This window comes from Portunus trituberculatus, chromosome 37, assembly GCF_017591435.1.
Source record: "Portunus trituberculatus isolate SZX2019 chromosome 37, ASM1759143v1, whole genome shotgun sequence".
NCBI lineage: Eukaryota > Metazoa > Arthropoda > Malacostraca > Decapoda > Portunidae > Portunus > Portunus trituberculatus.
In genome coordinates this window covers 24,826,800-24,845,229 of record NC_059291.1, presented here as the reverse complement: position 1 = coordinate 24,845,229, position 18,430 = coordinate 24,826,800, and the positions used below count along the sequence as shown (strand labels likewise).

General features: G+C 37.8%; 1 protein-coding gene across 1 annotated transcript in view; it reads left to right on the top strand.

Moving 5' to 3' along the window:
• Nucleotides 1-18,430, top strand: part of LOC123514164 (structural maintenance of chromosomes protein 5-like) — a 138,526-nt gene that overhangs the window by 76,230 nt on the left and 43,866 nt on the right. The window contains exons 23-24 of the mRNA XM_045271814.1: nucleotides 15,810-15,986; nucleotides 16,458-16,574. Of these exons, the coding sequence (XP_045127749.1) occupies nucleotides 15,810-15,986; nucleotides 16,458-16,574 (294 nt within the window). The remainder of the gene's footprint in view (nucleotides 1-15,809; nucleotides 15,987-16,457; nucleotides 16,575-18,430) is intronic.

The following is an 18,430-nucleotide window of genomic DNA, read 5'->3' as shown; positions in this document are numbered from 1 at the left end:
TTCTGCCTGAGACTTCATCCAGTCCCATTGCTTTCTCTTCATCCAATTTCTTCATTAACTCTTTTATTTCAAGCTTGGTTACTTTAATCTCTTTCATATAGACTGTCTCTCTATTACCCTGTGGCCTTTCAGATTTGGATTCTTTAGTAAAGACCTGAAATTTACTATTTAACAGTTCTGCCCTACTTTTTGGGTCTTCCACCATCCCATTTTCACCTTTTAACCTTTCTATTGTTTCTTTTTGTCTTATTTTCCGATTGATGAATCTGTATAACAATTTTGGTTCTCCTTACATTTTTCGACAATGTCCTTTTCATAGTTCCTCTCCTCTTCCTTCCTGACTTTAACATATTAATTTCTCGCTGTCTTGAAGTTTTCCTTATTTACTGGATTTCTGTTTCCTCCTTTTCCATGCTCCATCTCTTTTCTCCTTTGCCCTGGGACACCTTGCATTAAACCAATCTTTTTTTCCTTCTTCTTTGGGTCTATATTTCGGGACATATTCCCTGACTCATGTTTTGTAAATTTCCAAAAATAAGTTATACTTCTCTTGCACCCCCTCTGAGATTTCCATCTCCTCCCAGTTAATGTATTTTAAATAGTTCTTGAGATTTAACATATTCATTTCTTGCTGTCTTGAAGTTTTCCTTATTTACTGGATTTCTGTTTTTCATCCACCTTTTCCATGCTCCATCTCTTTTCTCCTTTGCCCTGGAACACCTTGCGTTAAACCAATTCTTCTTTCCTTCTTCTTTGGGTCTATATTTCGAGACATATTCCCTGACTCCTGTTTTCTAAATTTCCAAAAATAAGTTATACTTCTCTTGCACCCCCTCTGAGTTTTCCATCTCCTCCCTGTTAATGTATTTTAAAATAGTTCTTGAGATTCTCAATATCAGCCTTTCTGTAATTTAATCTGTCTTCTTTGTATGATTCGTCTCTAGCATTTTTTCCCTCTTCTATATCCATTTCTAATATTACATGGTTACTCTTTCCCAATGGGCACTTATACCTTATATCATCGTTAATTTGTATACTCCTTGTAAAAACTAGGTCCAATCTCGCCGGCTCGTCGTTACCTCTGAATCTTGTGTTTTCCTTTATTCTTTGGTCCATCATATTATCTATCATTAGATTCAGGAATTTTTCTCCCCAGGCTTCTTTCCCCATACCACTTTCAAAATTTTCCCAGTCCACTTCTTTACAGTTGAAGTCTCCTACTAATACCTGTGTGTATTTACCTAGTTGTATTTACCTAGTTGTAGTTTTACAGGGCCTGGGCTTTATGCTCGTGTGGCCTTTCTCCATATCTACACTTATCCAATCTTTCTTTAAAACTATGCACACTCGTTGCTGACACTACTTCTTCATTTAAACTGTTCAACATCTTTGCGGGAAACTATACTTTTTAATATCTCTTACACATCCTCCCTTCCTCAGCTTCTTACTATGCGATCCTGTGCTTCGACTGGCATATTCTTCTCTGAGGATCAGATACTCATTGTCTGGGTCTTATTTTAGTACTTATCAATTTCTTCATCATTTCTTTGTCCATTTAGTGAAATGCTAATCCAATATTCCTTAGCAAATTATGTCTCTCTGAAAATTCTATCAATATGGCTTACCGGTTGATTGTTTTTTCCATCATCACTCCCAAGTCCTTTTCCTTTTTTCTTTTTTCTAGTTCTACTCCATCTCCCATCTTATAGATTACCACTGGTCGTCGTTCACTTTTTCCCACTTCCATGACATGGCTTTTGTCCACATTGAATTCCATCTCCCATTTTTTACTCCATTTCCAGATCTTGTTTAAGTCTTCCTGCAGTGTTTCACAATTCTCTTTTTGTTTTATAACTCTGCAAAGTTTCGCATCGTCCGCAAACAGATTTATGTAGCTGTTCACTCCCTCTGGCATGTCGTTTATATATACTTGAAAAAGTATTGGTGCTAATACTGACCCCTGTGGCACTCATTCGTTGTCTACTGCTCTCCACTTGGACTTCATATCTTTAACTACCGTCCTTATTTCTCTCCCCCTCAAGTAATTTTCCATCCATCTCAATGTGCTTCTTTTTAAGCCACCCTTCTCCTCTAATCTTTCATGTGGCACTTTATCAAATGCCTTTTTTAAATCTAATTAATACAGTCAATCCATCCCTCTCTCTCTTGTACTTTATCAACTATTCTAGAGTAGAAACTCAATAAATATGTTACACACGACCAACCTTTTCTAAAACCAAATTGGCTATTTGATAATAATTTGTTGTCTTCAAGAAACTGAATCCATTGTTTCTTTACTACTCTTTCACACATCTTGCATATTACACTAGTTAGTGATACCGGTCTGCAATTTAAAGGTTCTTCCTTCCTTCCACTCTTATATATGGGAACCACCTCAGCTCTTTTCCATTCTACTGGTACTGTTCCATTTTCTATTGAGCATTTTATGATGTTGTATATAGGACTTGCTAGTTCTTCCCTACATTCTTTCACTATTCTGCCTGAGAGTTCATCTGGTCCCATTGCCTTCTCTTCATCCAGTTCCTTCATTAACTCTTTTATTTCAAGCTTGGTTACTTTAATCTCTTTTATATAGTTTGTCTCTCTGTTACTCTGTGGCCTTTCAAATTTGGATTCCTTAGTAAAGACCTGGAATTTTTTATTTAATAGTTCTGCCATACTTTTTGGGTCTTCCACCATCCCGTTCTCTCCTTTTAGCCTTTCTATTGTTTCTTTTTTGCCTAATTTTTCCATTTATGAATCTATAGAACAATTTTGGTTGCTCCTAACATTTTTCGACAATGTCTTTTTCCAAGTTTTTTTCCTCTTCCTTCCTCACCTTAACATATTCATTTCTCGCTGCCTTGAAGTTTTCCTTATTTGCTGGATTTCTATTTCTCCTCCACCTTTTCCATGCTCCATCTCTTTTTTCCTTTACCCTAGCACACCTTGCATTAAACCAATCTTTCTTTCCTTCTTCTTTAGGTCTATATATCGGGACATATTCCCTGACTCCTGTTTTGTATATTTCCAAAAATAAGTTATATTTCTCTTGCACTGTCTCTGAGTTTTCCATCTCCTCCTAGTCTACGTTTTTAAAATAATTCTTGAGATTCTCAATATCAGCCTTTCTGTAATTTAATCGGTCTCCTTTGTATGAATCGTCTCTATCTTCCTTTCCCTCTTCTATGTCCATTTCTAATATTACATGGTCACTCTTTCCCAATGGGCACTTATATCTTATATCATCATTCATTTGTATACCCCTTGTAAAAACTAGGTCCAATCTCGCCGGCTCGTCGTTTCCTCTGAATCTTGTGCATTCCTTTACTCTCTGGTCCATCATATTGTCTATTAGGTTCTATTAGGTCATTAGGTTCAAGAATCTTTCTCCCCAGGCTTCTTCCCCCATACCACTTTCATAATTTTCCCAGTCCACTGCTTTACAGTTGAGATCTCCTACTAATATCACTTTTCTCCTATCTTTAACTATTCTCGTTAGACTCCTTATTATGTCATCTATTATGTCTTTATATTCTTGATTGGTCCATGAATTTGTTTTTGGTGGCACATGTTACAATGATTGTTAACTCTTTTTTATTAATATGCATCTTAACATACAATACTTCTGCTTTTCCTTCCCCACATTCCACTTGGATTATCACTATCTCCTTCCTTAACATCATCATGACTCCTCCTCCTCCTGTGTGTGTGTGTGTGTGTGTGTGTGTATTTACCTAGTTGTATTGTACAGGGTTTGAGCGGGTCTCATAGTGTCCTGTCTCCATATCTCCATTTATCTAATTTTTCTTTAAAGTTATGCACACTATGTGCTGCAACAATTCCATTATTCAATGCATTCCATTTTTCCACCGTTCTGTGTGGAAAACTGTATTTTCCAACATTCTTCATACACTGCCTCATCCTGATCTTTTTTCCATGTCCTTTTGTCCTTCCATTTGGCCTATTAAAGATGTTGCTCATAGCTGCCTTTATGATTCGTTTACATAAACTTGAAACATAATGGGGGCAAACACTGACCCTTGTGGCACCCCACTAGTTACTTTACTCCAAGATGAGTATGTATCTCTGATCACAGTTCTCGTTTCTCTATCCTTCAAATAATCTCTTTTCCATTCAAGCAAGGTTCCACGCAGTCCTCCTATGTTCTCTAGTTTCCAAAGAAGTCTTCCGTGAGGGACTTTATAAAATGCCTTTTTAATTTCCAGGTATACTGTGTCTACCCATCCATCTCTGCTTTCAAGTCCTGCAATAACCCTGGAGTAGAAGCTTAATAAATTTGATACACATGACCGCCCTGTCCTGAACCCAAGTTGTCTGTTCGATATGACTTGCTCCTCTTCTAGATATTTAACCCATTTTTCTTTGATAATTATTTCACATAACTTCCCTATGACATTTGTAAATGACACTGGTCTGTAGTTTAGTGGTTCAGTTGCCTTTCCTCCTTTAAATATCGGTATTACATTGGCTCTCTTCCAATCTAGTGGAACTTTCCCTTCATTTATTGAACTTTAAATTATTTCCCAAATTGGCTCCAGTAATTGCTCTTTACATTCTTTTAACATCCAGCCTAATACACCATCTGGCCCCATTGCTTTCCTGACTTCCAACTTGTCCAGTAATCTTCCAATATCCTCTTTATGAACTGCAATTTCCTGTAATCCTAGGCAATTCAATGTCCTATTTGGTTCTGTGAAGTCATCTTCTTCAGTGAATACTGTTTTGAAGCTCTCATTCATTATTTCACACATTTCTTTCTCTGTTTGGTATGTCTTTCCTTCTTTAATTATTTTTTCAATTGTTTCCTTATTCTTTGTTTTGCCGTTTATAAACGTGTAGAAAAATTTTGGTTCATCCTTGCTTTTATCCACTATATCCTTCTCAAACTTTCTCTCTTCCTCTCTCCTTACTCTAATATATTAATTTCTAGTATCTTTGTACTGCCGACTATTATAGTCATTTCCCTGCTTTAAAAGTTTCTTCCACACTTTATCCTTTGCCTTTTTTGCTTGTAAGCATCTAGCATTGTACCATGTATGTATTTTTTTCTGAACTCCATAAACAGGAACAAAGTTTTTTACTCCATTGTATTCCTAGGGTAAGAATATGTCATATTTTTCTTCTACAGTCTTCCTGCACATAATATTACTCCACTCAATATCAGCAAAATAAATCCTTAGTTTATCAAAATTTGCTCTTGCATAATTTAATCTCTCTCCTTTATAGTCCTCTCTGTATCTTATCTCATCTTCCTCTTGCACTTGCATCTCTAATGTCACATGATCACTTTTCCCCATTAGACTAAGGTATTGTATGGGTGGAGGGGAGTCCAATTTTTTTTGTGAAGACTAGGTCAGGTAACAATGGTTCCTCTTCTTCCCTGTATCTTGTTGACTCTTCTACTCACTGGTCCATTGTATTAACCATAGTCATCTGTAACACTTTCTCACTCCACTGCCCAGCATTGTCCATTACTTCCATCTCTCCCCAGTTTATTTTTTTACAGTAAAAGTCTCCAACAATGAGTATTCTTCTATCTCTTCTTATCATGTTATCCAGATACCTTATCATCTCTCTTTGCATATCTTTATGCTCTTCTGATCCCCATGTATTAGTCTTTGGTGGAACATATGTAACTATAATTTTTCTCTTCAAATCTTCTGTTCTGATTGTTACTCCCAATGCTTCCACTTTGTCCTCTCCATATTGCACATCCTCCACACAAATGTTATCTTGAACCATTATTAGCACTCCTCCTCCCCCTTTATCCTTCCTGTCCCTCCTCCAGGTATTATATCCTTTCTCTTTAAAGTTGACATGTATCTCATTCTTCAGTTTTGTTTCAACGATACACATTACATCTGGCTTTTTTTCTTTCAAATAATTCCTTACTTCCAATACACTTGATAACAAACCATCTATGTTAGTATAAATCACTCTCAATTTATTACTTCCTCCATGACCTCTTTTTTCCTTAGGTACCACTTGTTTAGTCTCATATCCAGAACCCTCCAGTAAAAATTCTTCTTTTCTATCTCTGTCCTTTTCTCGTTTTTTTCCTTAGCCTCACTTCTTAGCACTTTCTCCTTTTCCCTTTCCTCTAAGTTCATATCTTTTTTTATCCATATTTCCTTGTGATCAACATCATCGGCTAACTTTCCTTTTCTAGCCATTATTTCTTCTACAGCCACTTGAGAGCTCATTTTCACCTTCATTGGTCTCTTACCCCCTTCAGTGTACTTTCCCAGCCTAACCACTTCCTCCACCTCCTGGTCAAATTCTTGTGTGCTATCTTGTACCCTTTTGATAACCGTTTTGGCCATTTCCCTTTCTTCCCGTTCTCGTGTGAATTTATTTGGATTTTTCTTTTCTCTCATCCCATAGATCACGAAGCTTTTTTTCTTGTCCACTGCATCCCACACTATACTTTCCTTTTCTTTGATAACTTTGATTACAGCAACTTTTGTGTTCTCCTGAATTTGTCACTTTACCACCTCTAAAAATTTGACTTTTTCCTCCTCTTGTTTTTGTTTCCATTCATTTCTTAGTTCTTTCAATTTGTTTTCACCTAGACCACCTTCTATCCTGTCTGTAACCCCTTGCTGCACTTTATTCTGCAAGTTCTGGCATGTGGTTTTTAGAGTGTCATTTTGCTTCCTTATTTCTAAAATCTCCTCTATTAATTCTTGGTTTATTCCACTGACCTTTTTACATTCAGTTATTCTCAATTTCAAGGCTGTGTTTTCTGATACCAGTCAGTCATGTTTGTCCATAAGACTGGACATAGCCTCCTTCAAATATCTTAATTCTCTCTCTACATTTACAAGTCTCCTCGTATTTCCTCGTTCATCTTGGAAACCTGAGAAATCCCTATCCATAATATCTTCAGTCAGCTTTCTTAAACCAATAGGTGTTTCTGTATAACGTTGAATTTCGGCCGGCATATGTTTTGGTTCATTCATGCGCCTGGCAGCGCTACTTAGTTCCATATCCTCTTTATCTATTCCTTGGCTATACGTAATCTAACACTTATTTCATTTGGAGACAGGAGAACACTATGGCCCACCCTCCCCCTGTACATACGTCTAGGCCTGGGCCCAGTCCTTTTGTAGCACTCTGTGAGCAGCTCAGACACGTCCAACCTCGACGATGGCTCCCGTGTACTTACCTATTTGTATTTATCTATTTGTGTATTACAGGGCCCAAGCTAAGCTCTCAGTGTTTTGTCTCCTTGTCCATTCCTGTCATATCTCTTTCATCTGATTGACACACACCTCATCAACGACATCACTGCTCAGTTTATTCCACTTATCAATACTACGATGCGGGAAACTGTATTTTCTCACGTCATTTGTGTGTATCTACCTAGTTGTATTTACTTAGTTGTAGTTTTACAGGGCCTGGGCTTTATGCTCGTGTGGTCCCGTCTCCATATCTACACTTATCCAATTTTTCTTTAAAACTATGTACACTCTTTGCTGACACCACTTCCTCACTCAAACTGTTCCAAGTCTCAACACATCTTTGCGGGAAACTAAATTTTTTAACATCTCTCAGACATCGTCCCTTCCTTAGTTTCTTACTATGCGATCTTGTGCTTCTAAAGTCATATTCTTCTCTCAGGATCAGTTTCTCATTATCCACTTCATCCATTCCGTTAATCAATTTATAAACTTGTATCAGATCCCTCTCTCTTCTCTGCTCCAAGGTTGGTAGATCCATTGCCTTTAGTCTCTCCTCATATGCCATCCCTTTAAATTCTGGAACCATTCTTGTAGCCATTTTTGTAGTCTCTCTAATTTTCTTATGTGTTTCTTTTATGGGAGTCCACACAACTCCTACATATTCCAATCTAGGTCTTATTTTAGTACTTATCAATTTCTTCATCATTTCCTTGCCCATATAGTGAAATGCTACTCCAATAATCCTTAGCAAATTATACGTCTCTCTGAAAATTCTATCAATATGGCTTACCGGTTGATTATTTTCTTCCATTGTCACTCCCAAGTCCTTTTCCTTTTATACTTTTTCTAGTTCTACTCCATCTCCCATCTTATAGATTCCCACTGGTCGTTTTTCACTTTTTCCCATTTCCATGACATGGCTTTTGTCCACATTGAATTCCATCTCCCATTTTTTGCTCCATTTCCAGGTCTTGTTTAAGTCTTCCTGTAGTATTTCACAATCCTCTTTTTGTTTAATGACTTTGCACAGTTTCGCATCGTCCGCAAACAGATTTATGTAGCTGTTCACTCCTCTGGCATGTCATTTATATATACGAGAAAAGTATTGGTGCCAATACTGACCCCTGTGGCACTCCGCTGTCTACTGTTCTCCACTTGGACTTCATATCTTTAACTATCGTCCTTATTTCTCTCCCCCTTAAGTAATTCTTCATCCATCTCAATGTGCTTCCTTTTAAGCCACCCTTCTCCTCTAACTTCCATAGTAATCTTTCATGTGGTACTTTATCAAAAGCCTTTTTTAGATCTAAATAAATACAGTCAACCCATCCCTCTCTCTCTTGTACTTTATCAACTATTCTAGAGTAGAAACTCAGTAAATTTGTCACACATGACCGACCTTTTCTAAAACCAAATTGGCTATTTGATAATATTTTGTTGTCTTTAAGAAACTCATTCCATTGCTTCTTTATTACTTTTTCACACATCTTGCATATTACACTAGTTAATGATACCGGTCTGTAATTTAAAGGTTCTTCCTTCCTTCCGCTCTTATATATGGGAACCACCTCAGCTCTTTTCCACTCCACTGGCACTGTTCCATTTTCTATTGAGCATTTTATGATGTTGTATATTGGACTTGCTAGTTCTTCCCTACATTCTTTCAGTATTCTGCCTGAGACTTCATCCGGTCCCATTGCCTTTTCCTCATCCAATTCCGTCATCAACTTTTTATTTCAAGCTTGGTTACTTTAATCTCTTTCATATAGACAGTCTCTCTATTACCCTGTGGTCTTTCAAATTTGGATTCCTTAGTAAAGACCTCATGAAATTTACTATTTAACAGTTCTGCCATACTTTTGGGTCTTCCACCATTCCGTTTTCTCCTTTTAACCTTTCTATTGTTTCTTTTTGTCTTATTTTTCCATTTATGAATCTGTAGAACAATTTTGGTTGTTCCTTACATTTTTCGACAATGTCCTTTTCATAGTTCTTTTCTTCTTCCTTTCTCACCTTAGCATATTCATTTCTTGCTGTTTTGAAGTTTTCCTTATTTTCTGGATTTCTGTTTCTTCTCCACCTTTTCCATGCTCCATCTCGTTTCTCCTTTGCCCTAGCACATCTTGCATTAAACCAATCTTTCTTTCCTTCTTCGTTAGGTCTATATTTTGGAACATATTTCCTGTCCCCAGTTTTGTATATTTCCAAAAATAAGTTATATTTCTCTTGAACCGTTAATGAGTTTTCCATCTCCTCCCAGTTTACGTTTTTAAAATATTTCTTGAGATTCTCAATATCAGCCTTTCTATAATTTAATCGGTCTCCTTTGTATGATTCATCTCTATCTTCCTTTCCTTCTTCTATATCCATTTCTAATATTACATGGTCACTCTTTCCCAATGGGCACTTGTATCTTATATCATCGTTAATTGGTATATCCCTTGTAAAACTAGGTCTAATCTTGCCGGCTCATCGTTTCCTCTGAATCTTGTGTTTTCCTTTACTCTTTGGACCATCAAATTATCTATCATTAGGTTCAGGAATCTATCTCCCAGGCATCTTCCCCATACCACTTTCATAATTTTCCCAGTCTACCTCCTTACAGTTGAAATCTCCTACCAATATCACTTTTCTCCTTTCCTTAATGATTCTTGTAAGACTCCTTATTGTGTCATCTATCATGTCTCTATATTCTTGGTTAGTCCATGAGTTTGTTTTTGGTGGCACATATGTTCCAATGATTGTTAACTCCTTTTTGTTAATATGCATCTTAACATACAGTATTTCTGATTTTCCTTCCCCAAACTCCACTTGATTTACCACTATCTCCTTCCTTAACATCATCATGACTCCTCCTCCTCCTTTACCCACTCTGTCTCTCCTCCATATATTATACCTTTTATCTATGTCTATTTTTATTCCCTCATTTAACTTTGTTTCCACCAGGCATACAATATCTGGTTCTTCTTTCTTTATGTAATCTCTTAATTCTAATTTACTAGATAAAATCCCATCTATGTTTGTATACATCATTTTTAATCTCTTGTTCTTATCATATTTAGTTAAACTTGCTCCATTTTTTTCTCTTCTTTCTCTTTTATATACCATGTGTGTGTGTGTGTGTGTGTGTGTGTGTGTGTGTGTGTGTGTGTGTGTGTGTGTATTTACCTATTTGTGTATTACAAGGCTCAAGCTAAGCTCTCTGTGTCCTGTCTCCTTGTCCACTCGTGTCATATCTCTCTTTCATCTGATTGACATACACCGCGTCAACGACATCACTGCTCAGTTTATTCCACTTATCAATACTACGATGCGGGAAACTGTACTTTCTCACGTCATTTAGACAGATGTCCTTTATTAGTTTTTTCCATGTCCTCGGAGGTAATTACTTGCAGTCACCTTTATCAATTCTCTGTCCAGTATGTCAATCTTGTTCACCAATTTATACATACTTATCATGTCTCCTCTTGTTCTTCTCTCTTCTAGTGTGGTCAGCCCCAGCTTCCTCAGTCTTTCCTCATAGTCTAACTCCCTGAGTCCTGGTACCATCCTTGTTGCCAGCCTCTGTACCCTTTCCACCTTCTTCACATTTTTCTTCATGTGTGGTGACCAGACGCAAGCTGCATATTCTAACTGGGGTCTTATTAAGGTGCATAATATCTTCTTCATCATTCCTTCATCTAGGTAGTGGAATGCAAGGCCAATATTTTGAAGCATGTTATATGTTTTCCCAAATATCTTGTTAATGTGTTTCTCCGGTGACAGAGTGTTTTGCACGGTTACTCCTAAGTCTTTCTCCTCATTGGTCTCTTCAATTTTCTCACCACCCAGCCTGTAATCCCTGTTTGGTCTGTATCTACTTCTTCCCATTTTCATAACATGGCTCTTGTTTATATTGAATTCCATCTGCCACTCTTTACTCCACTCATATATTTTGTCAAGATCTTCCTGTAGCTTGTTACAATCTTCCACATTCTTTACTCTCCGCATAATTTTGGTATCGTCCGCAAACATATTCATGTAACTGTCAATTCCTACTGGCATATCATTAACATAAATCAAAAACATGATGGGACCAAGCACTGACCCTTGTGGAACTCCACTGGTTACCTTCTTCCACTAGGACTTCCTTCCCTTCACCACTGTTCGCATTTCTCTTCCCACTAAGTAATTTTTCATCCATTTTGCTAGTTTATTTCTTACTCCTCCAATTTTCTTTAGTTTCCACATCAGTCTATTGTGTGGCACTTTATCAAAGGCCTTTCTCAAGTCCAGGTAAATAGCATTCACCCATCCCTCTCTATGTTGTAGTATGTCAGTCACTCTTGAATAAAAACATAATAAATTGGATACGCACGATCTTCCTTTTCTGAAACCAAACTGCCTTTCACTCAGAATGTTTTCACTTTCTAGATACTCACTTCACTTAACTTTAATTACTTCTTCACATACCTTGCACAATATACTAGTCAACGATACTGGTCTGTAATTTAACGGTTCCATTCTACTACCATTTTTATATATAGGCACAATGTCAGCTCTTTTCCACTCTTTCCGGACTATTCCTGTTCGTATGGAGGTTTCCACAATATTAAATACAGGGTTCAACAATTGATCCTTACATTCTTTTAGCAACCTTCCAGATATGCCATCAGGCCCCATTGATTTATTAATATCCAAATTGCTTATAATTTTCCTTACATCTTCTTTAGTAACCATGATGTCCTGCATTTGCTTTATCTCTGTTGGCCCTTCTCCTATAAAATACTTCTCCTTTGTAAACACTTTGCAAAAGTTGTCGTTCAAAATTTCAGCTATATCTCTAGCATCCTCATATACTTCTTCCCATTTTTACTTTTCTATTGCCTCCCTTTTATTTAGTTTTCCATTTATGAATTTGTAAAACATTTTAGGGTCACTATCACAGTTTTCCACCACTCTCTGTTCATATTCCTTTTGTGCTGTTCTCCTTACTTCAACATATCTATTCCTTCCTGTTTTGTAAACTTCTCTTGATAATACATCACTGTTTTTCTTAAGTTTCTTCCATGCCTTTTCTTTGTTTTTTTTTGCTTCTTCACAATTTCTATTAAACCACTGTTTATTATTTAAAGTTCTCTTTCTGTGATATGGCACAAACCTCTTCACAGCAGTTATATAAATCTATAAATTTATCGTATTTCAATTGCATATCTCTTTTCTGGTATACCACAGTCCAGTCAATTTCATTAAAGAACTCCCTCATATGGTTATAATTTGCTCTAGTGTAATTTAATTTTTCTTCCCTGTGTTCCACAATCCTATCTGTGCTTATTTCTGTATCCAGCTTAAAGTTTAGGACATCATGGTCGCTTTTCCTCAAGGGACATTCATGCTCAATTTCTTCTTTTAGAAAGATGCCCGTGGTAAATACCAAATCCAACCTTGCTGCAACATCTTGTCCCCTGCACCTTGTTGGTGATCTCACCCACTGTGTCATCAAGTTATTTGTTGCTACGTTTAACAATTCCTCTGCCCACTCTCCACGGTTTACCACTTCGTAGTCTTCCCACACTATTTCCTTACAATTAAAGTCCCCGACTATCATCACTCTGTCCTTTCTGGTGAGTTCCTGCTTCATTTTGTCCAGAGTATTTCTCATCACCATTTGATACTGTTCATATTCCCGAGCACTGGTTCTGGGTGGTATGTATACTGTTATAATATTAATGTCCCTCTTGCCATCTGTTATAAGCATACTTATCACTTCCTCATTTCTCTTACTATAGTTCACCTCCTTCACTATCAGATCTTCCTTAGTTAGAACCATTATACACCACCCCCTTTATTTTTTCTATCATTTCTCCATACTCTGTAGTGTTTGACATCAAACCAATCTAACTTTATTTTAGATAATCCATACATTCTAGCTTTTTAGACAGAAATCCATCTATATTCGTGTAAGTCACTTGAATTCCATTCCTAGTCTCTTTCTTCAATGTTTCTGTCAGTGTAATGTCTATTCCGTCTGTTTTATCCACCACTTCTGGTGTGTGTGTGTGTAATTCACTGTTTGATCTGTTTGATCTGCTGCAGTCTCTGACGAGACAGCCAGACGTTACCCTACGGAACGAGCTCAGAGCTCATTATTTCCGATCTTGGGATAGGTCTGAGACCAGGCACACACCACACACCTCACAACTCCTCGATTTACATCCCGTACCTACTCACTGCTAGGTGAACAGGGCTACGTGAGACACACCCAAATATCTCCACCCGGCAGAATCGAACCCGGTCATCTGGCTTAAGCCAGCGCTCTAACCACTGAGCTACCGTGTGTGTGTGTGTGTGTGTGTGTGTGTGTGTGTGTGTGTGTGTGTGTGTGTGTGTGTGTGTGTGTGTGTGTTGTATTTACCTAGTTGTAGTTTTACAGGACCTGGGCTTTATGCTCATGTGGCCCCATCTCCATATCTACACTTATCCAATCTTACTTTAAAAGTATGCACACTCGTTGCAGATACTACTTCTTCATTTAAACTGTTCCACATCTCAATACATCTTTACAGGAAACTATATTTTTTAACATCTCTCAGACATCTTTTTCTCAGCTTTTTACTATGCGATCTTGTGCTTCGAATCTCATATTCTTCTCTCAGGATCAGTTTCTCATTGGTCCATTCCGTTGATCAATTTTTAAACTTGTATCAAATCTCCTCTCTCCCTTCTTTGTTCCAGCGTTGGTAGATCCATAACCTTTAGTCTCTCCTCATATGTCATCCCTTCAAATTCTGGAACCATTCTTGTAGCCAATTTTTGTAGTCTCTCCAACTTCCTATGTGTTTCTTTTTATGAGGGGTCCACACTACTCCTGCATATTCCAATCTGGGTCTTATTATAGTACTTATCAATTTCTTCATCATTTCTTTGTCCATGTAGTAAAATGCTACTCCAATATTCCTTAGCAATTTATATGTTTTTTTCCATCGTCACTCCCGAGTCCTTTTCCTTTTTTACTTTCTCCAGTTTCCATCTCCCATTTTATAGATTCCCACGGGTCGTCTTTCACTCTTTCCCATTTCCGTAACATGGCTTTTATTCACATTGAATTCCATTTCCCACTTTTTACTCCATTCCCAGATCTTATTTAGGTCTTCTTGCAGTATTTCACAATCCTCTTTTTGCTTTATAACTCTGCACAGTTTCGTATCATGTGCAAACAGATTTATGAAGCTGTTCACTCCTTTTGGCATGTTGTTAATATAAATGAGGAAAAGTATTGGTGCCAATACTGACCCGTGTGGCACTCCGTTTTCTACTGCTCTCCACTTGGACTTCATATCTTTAAGTACTATCCTTATTTCTCTCCCCCTCAAATAATTTTCTATCCATCTCAATGTGCTTCCTTTTAAGCTACCCTTCTCCTCTAACGTCCATAGTAATCTTGCATGTGGCACTTTGTCAAACGCCTTTTTTTTAAAAATCCAAATGAATACAGTTAACCCATCCCTCTCTCTCTTGTACTCTATCAACTATTCTAGAATAGAAACTCAATAAATTAGTTACACATGACCGTCTTTTTCTAAAACCAAATTGGCTATTTGATATAAATTTGTTGTCTTCAAGGAACTCGATCCATTGTTTCTTTATTACTCTTTCACACACCTTACATATTACACTAGTTACTGATACCGGTCTGTAATTTAAAGGTTCTTCCTTCCTTTCACTTTTATATATGGGAACCACCTCAGCTCTTTTCCATTCTACTGGTACTGTTCTATTTTCTATTGAGCATTTTATGAAGTTGTATGTAGGACTTGCTAGTTCTTCCCTACATTCTTTCAGTATTCTGCCTGAGACTTCATCCAGTTCCTTCATTAACTCTTATTTCAAGCTTGGTTACTTTAATCTTTCATATAGACTGTCTCTCTATTATCCTGTGGCTTTTCAAATTTGGATTCCTTAGTAAAGACCTGGAATTTATTATTTAATAGTTCTGCCATACTTTTTGGGTCTTCCACCATCCTGTTCTCTCCTATGTTTCACTGTTTGTTTGATATGCTGCAGTCTCTGACAAGACAGCCAGACTTTACCCTACGGAACGAGCTCAGAGCTCATTATTTCCGATCTTCGGATAGGCCTGAGACCAGGCACACACCACACACCGGGACAACAAGGTCACAACTCCTCGATTTACATCCCGTACCTACTCACTGCTAGGTGAACAGGGCTACGTGAAAGGAGACACACCCAAATATCTTCACCCGGCCGGGGAATCGAACCCCGGTCCTCTGGTTTGTGAAGCCAGCGCTCTAACCACTGAGCTACCGGGCGTGTGTGTGTATGTGTGTGTGTGTGGATGCACGCATGCATGCACATGCAAATGTCAACACTGATTGGATTAATGAAGAATGCAGGTAGCAGATGTGTCTTTTATATATTGTTATGCATTGAGATAGAGAGAGAGAGAGAAAATATTTTTAAATCAGAAATGAGTAAGTTATTGTTCACAGGCCTATGCCTATGCATTTTCTCCCTTTCTCCTTCCCTTCTACCTTCCTTACCTTCCATTGTCTCCTTCTTCATCAACACCCCTGAAACACAACCTCTCCTGTCTCCCCACAGAATTGCATCAGTAAGCAAGTGGAGGTTATAAAGAAACTACAAGCAAACATGAAAGAGACAGGGGAACTTGTTTGTGCCTGCCTGCGTGCTGATGGGAAGGCAAAAATACTAAATACTGAGTTGACGTCCCTTGAAAATAGTGCCAGAGTGTGGAAGGAAAAAATTAAAGATATGCAGGTTTGTTGAAGTAGGAGTAGTAGTAGTAGTAGTAGAAGTAGTAGACATAGTAGTGATATAGTAGTGTTGGAGTTGGAAGTAGTGCAGTACAGGGTTGGGAACAGATCCAATTATGAAGGGGCAGATGTGAACCAGTGTATAATGTGCAGCCTTGCTGTGCTCTCAGGAGAACTAGTGTACAATGTGCAGTCTTGCTGTGCTCTCAGGATTGGACAAGCTACCAGGGCAGAGAATGGTCTCATTGTGAAAGAATAAAGGGATTATTTAGTGTATGCTGTGCTGCTTTGCTGTGGGTGTGTATGATTACCAGCCTGGTATAGAGATAATTAGACAAAAATATACCATTAATAATTAAAAATAACATTTAAGTAGTAGCAGTAGTTATTATTATTATTATTATTATTATTATTATTATTATTATTATTAAACACCACCACCACCTTCCTATCATTCTCTCTCTCTCAACAACAGGAAAAAGCAGATGAGATGAAACATGTGCTGGAGAAACAAAAACTGGAGGGTCGTGATGCACTCAACAACCTCAAACATCTGCTAGGCATCGTTAACATCAGGGAGATCACTGATGAGGTGCATTTGCTTTTTTGGTGTATTCATGTTAATCTTGTGTGTGTGTGTGTGTGTGTGTGTGTGTGTGTGTGTGTGTGTGTGTGTGTGTGTGTGTGTGTGTGTGTGTGTGTGTGTGTGTGTGTGTGTGTTTACCTATTTACCTATTTGTGTATTACAGGGCCTGAGCTAAGCTCTCTGTGTCCTGTCTCCTTGTCCATTCCTGTCATATCTCTCTTTCATCTGATTGACACACACCACGTCAACAACATCACTGCTCAGTTTATTCCACTTATCAATGCTACGATACGGGAAACTGTATTTTCTCACATCATTTAGACAGATGTCTTTTATTAGCTTTTTTCCATGTCCTCGGAACTGATTACTTGTGGTCACCTTTATCAACTCTCTGTCCAGTATGTCAATCTTGTTCACCAATTTATACATAGTTATCATGTCTCCTCTTGTTCTTCTCTCTTCTAATGTGGTCAGCCCCAGCTTCCTCAGTCTTTCCTCATAGTCAAACTCCCTGAGTCCTGGTCCCATCCTTGTTGCCAGCCTCTGTACCCTTTCTACCTTCTCCGGTGAAAAGGTGTTTTGCACGGTTACTCCTAAGTCTTTTTCCTCATTGGTCTCTTTAATTTTCTCATCACCCAGCCTGTAATCCCAGTTTGGTCTGTATCTACTTCTTCCCATTTTCATAACATGGGTCTTGTCTATATGAAATTCCATCTGCCATTCCTTACTCCACTCATATATTTTATCAAGATCTTCCTGTAACTTGTTACAATCTTCCACATTCCTTACTCTCCTCATAATTTTAGTATCGTCCGCAAACATGTTCATGTAACTGTCAATTCCTACTGGCATATCATTAACATAAATAAAAAACATGATGGGACCAAGCACTGACCCTTGTGGAACTCCACTGGTTACCTTCTTCTACTCGGACTTCTTTCCTCTCACCACTGTTCTCATTTCTCTTCCCACTAAGTAATTTTCCATCCATTGTGCTAGTTTATCATTTACTCCTCCAATCTTCTTGTGTGTGTGTGTGTGTGTGTGTGTGTGTGTGTGTGTGTGTGTGTGTGTGTGTGTATTTATCTAGTTGTATTTACCTAGTTGTAGTTTTACAGGGCCTGGGTTTTATGCTCGTGTGGTCCCGTCTCCATATCTACACTTATCCAATTTTTCTTTAAAACTATGTACACTCTTTGCTAACACCACTTCCTCACTCAAACTGTTCCAAGTCTCAACACATCTTTGCGGGAAACAAAATTTTTTAACATCTCTCAGACATCGTCCCTTCCTTAGTTTCTTACTATGCGATCTTGTGCTTCTAAAGTCATATTCTTCTCTCAGGATCAGTTTCTCATTATCCACTTCATCCATTCCATTAATCAATTTATAAACTTGTATCAGATCCCCTCTCTCTCTTCTCTGCTCCAAGGTTGGTAGATCCATAGCCTTTAGTCTCTCCTCATATGTCATCCCTTCAAATTCTGGAACCATTCTTGTAGCCATTTTTTGTAGTCTCTCTAATTTTCTTATGTGTTTCTTTTTATGGGGAGTCCACACAACTCCTGCATATTCCAATCTAGGTCTTATTTTAGTACTTATCAATTTCTTCATTATTTCCTTGTCCATATAATGAAATGCTACTCCAATATTCCTTAGCAAATTATACGTCTCTCTGGAAATTCTATCAATATGGCTTACCGCTTGATTATTTTCTTCCATTGTCACTCCCAAGTCCTTTTCCTTTTTTACTTTTTCTAGTTCTACTCCATCTCCCATCTTATAGATTCCCACTGGTCGTCTTTCACTTTTTCCCATTTCCATGACATGGCTTTTGTCCACATTGAATTCTATCTCCCATT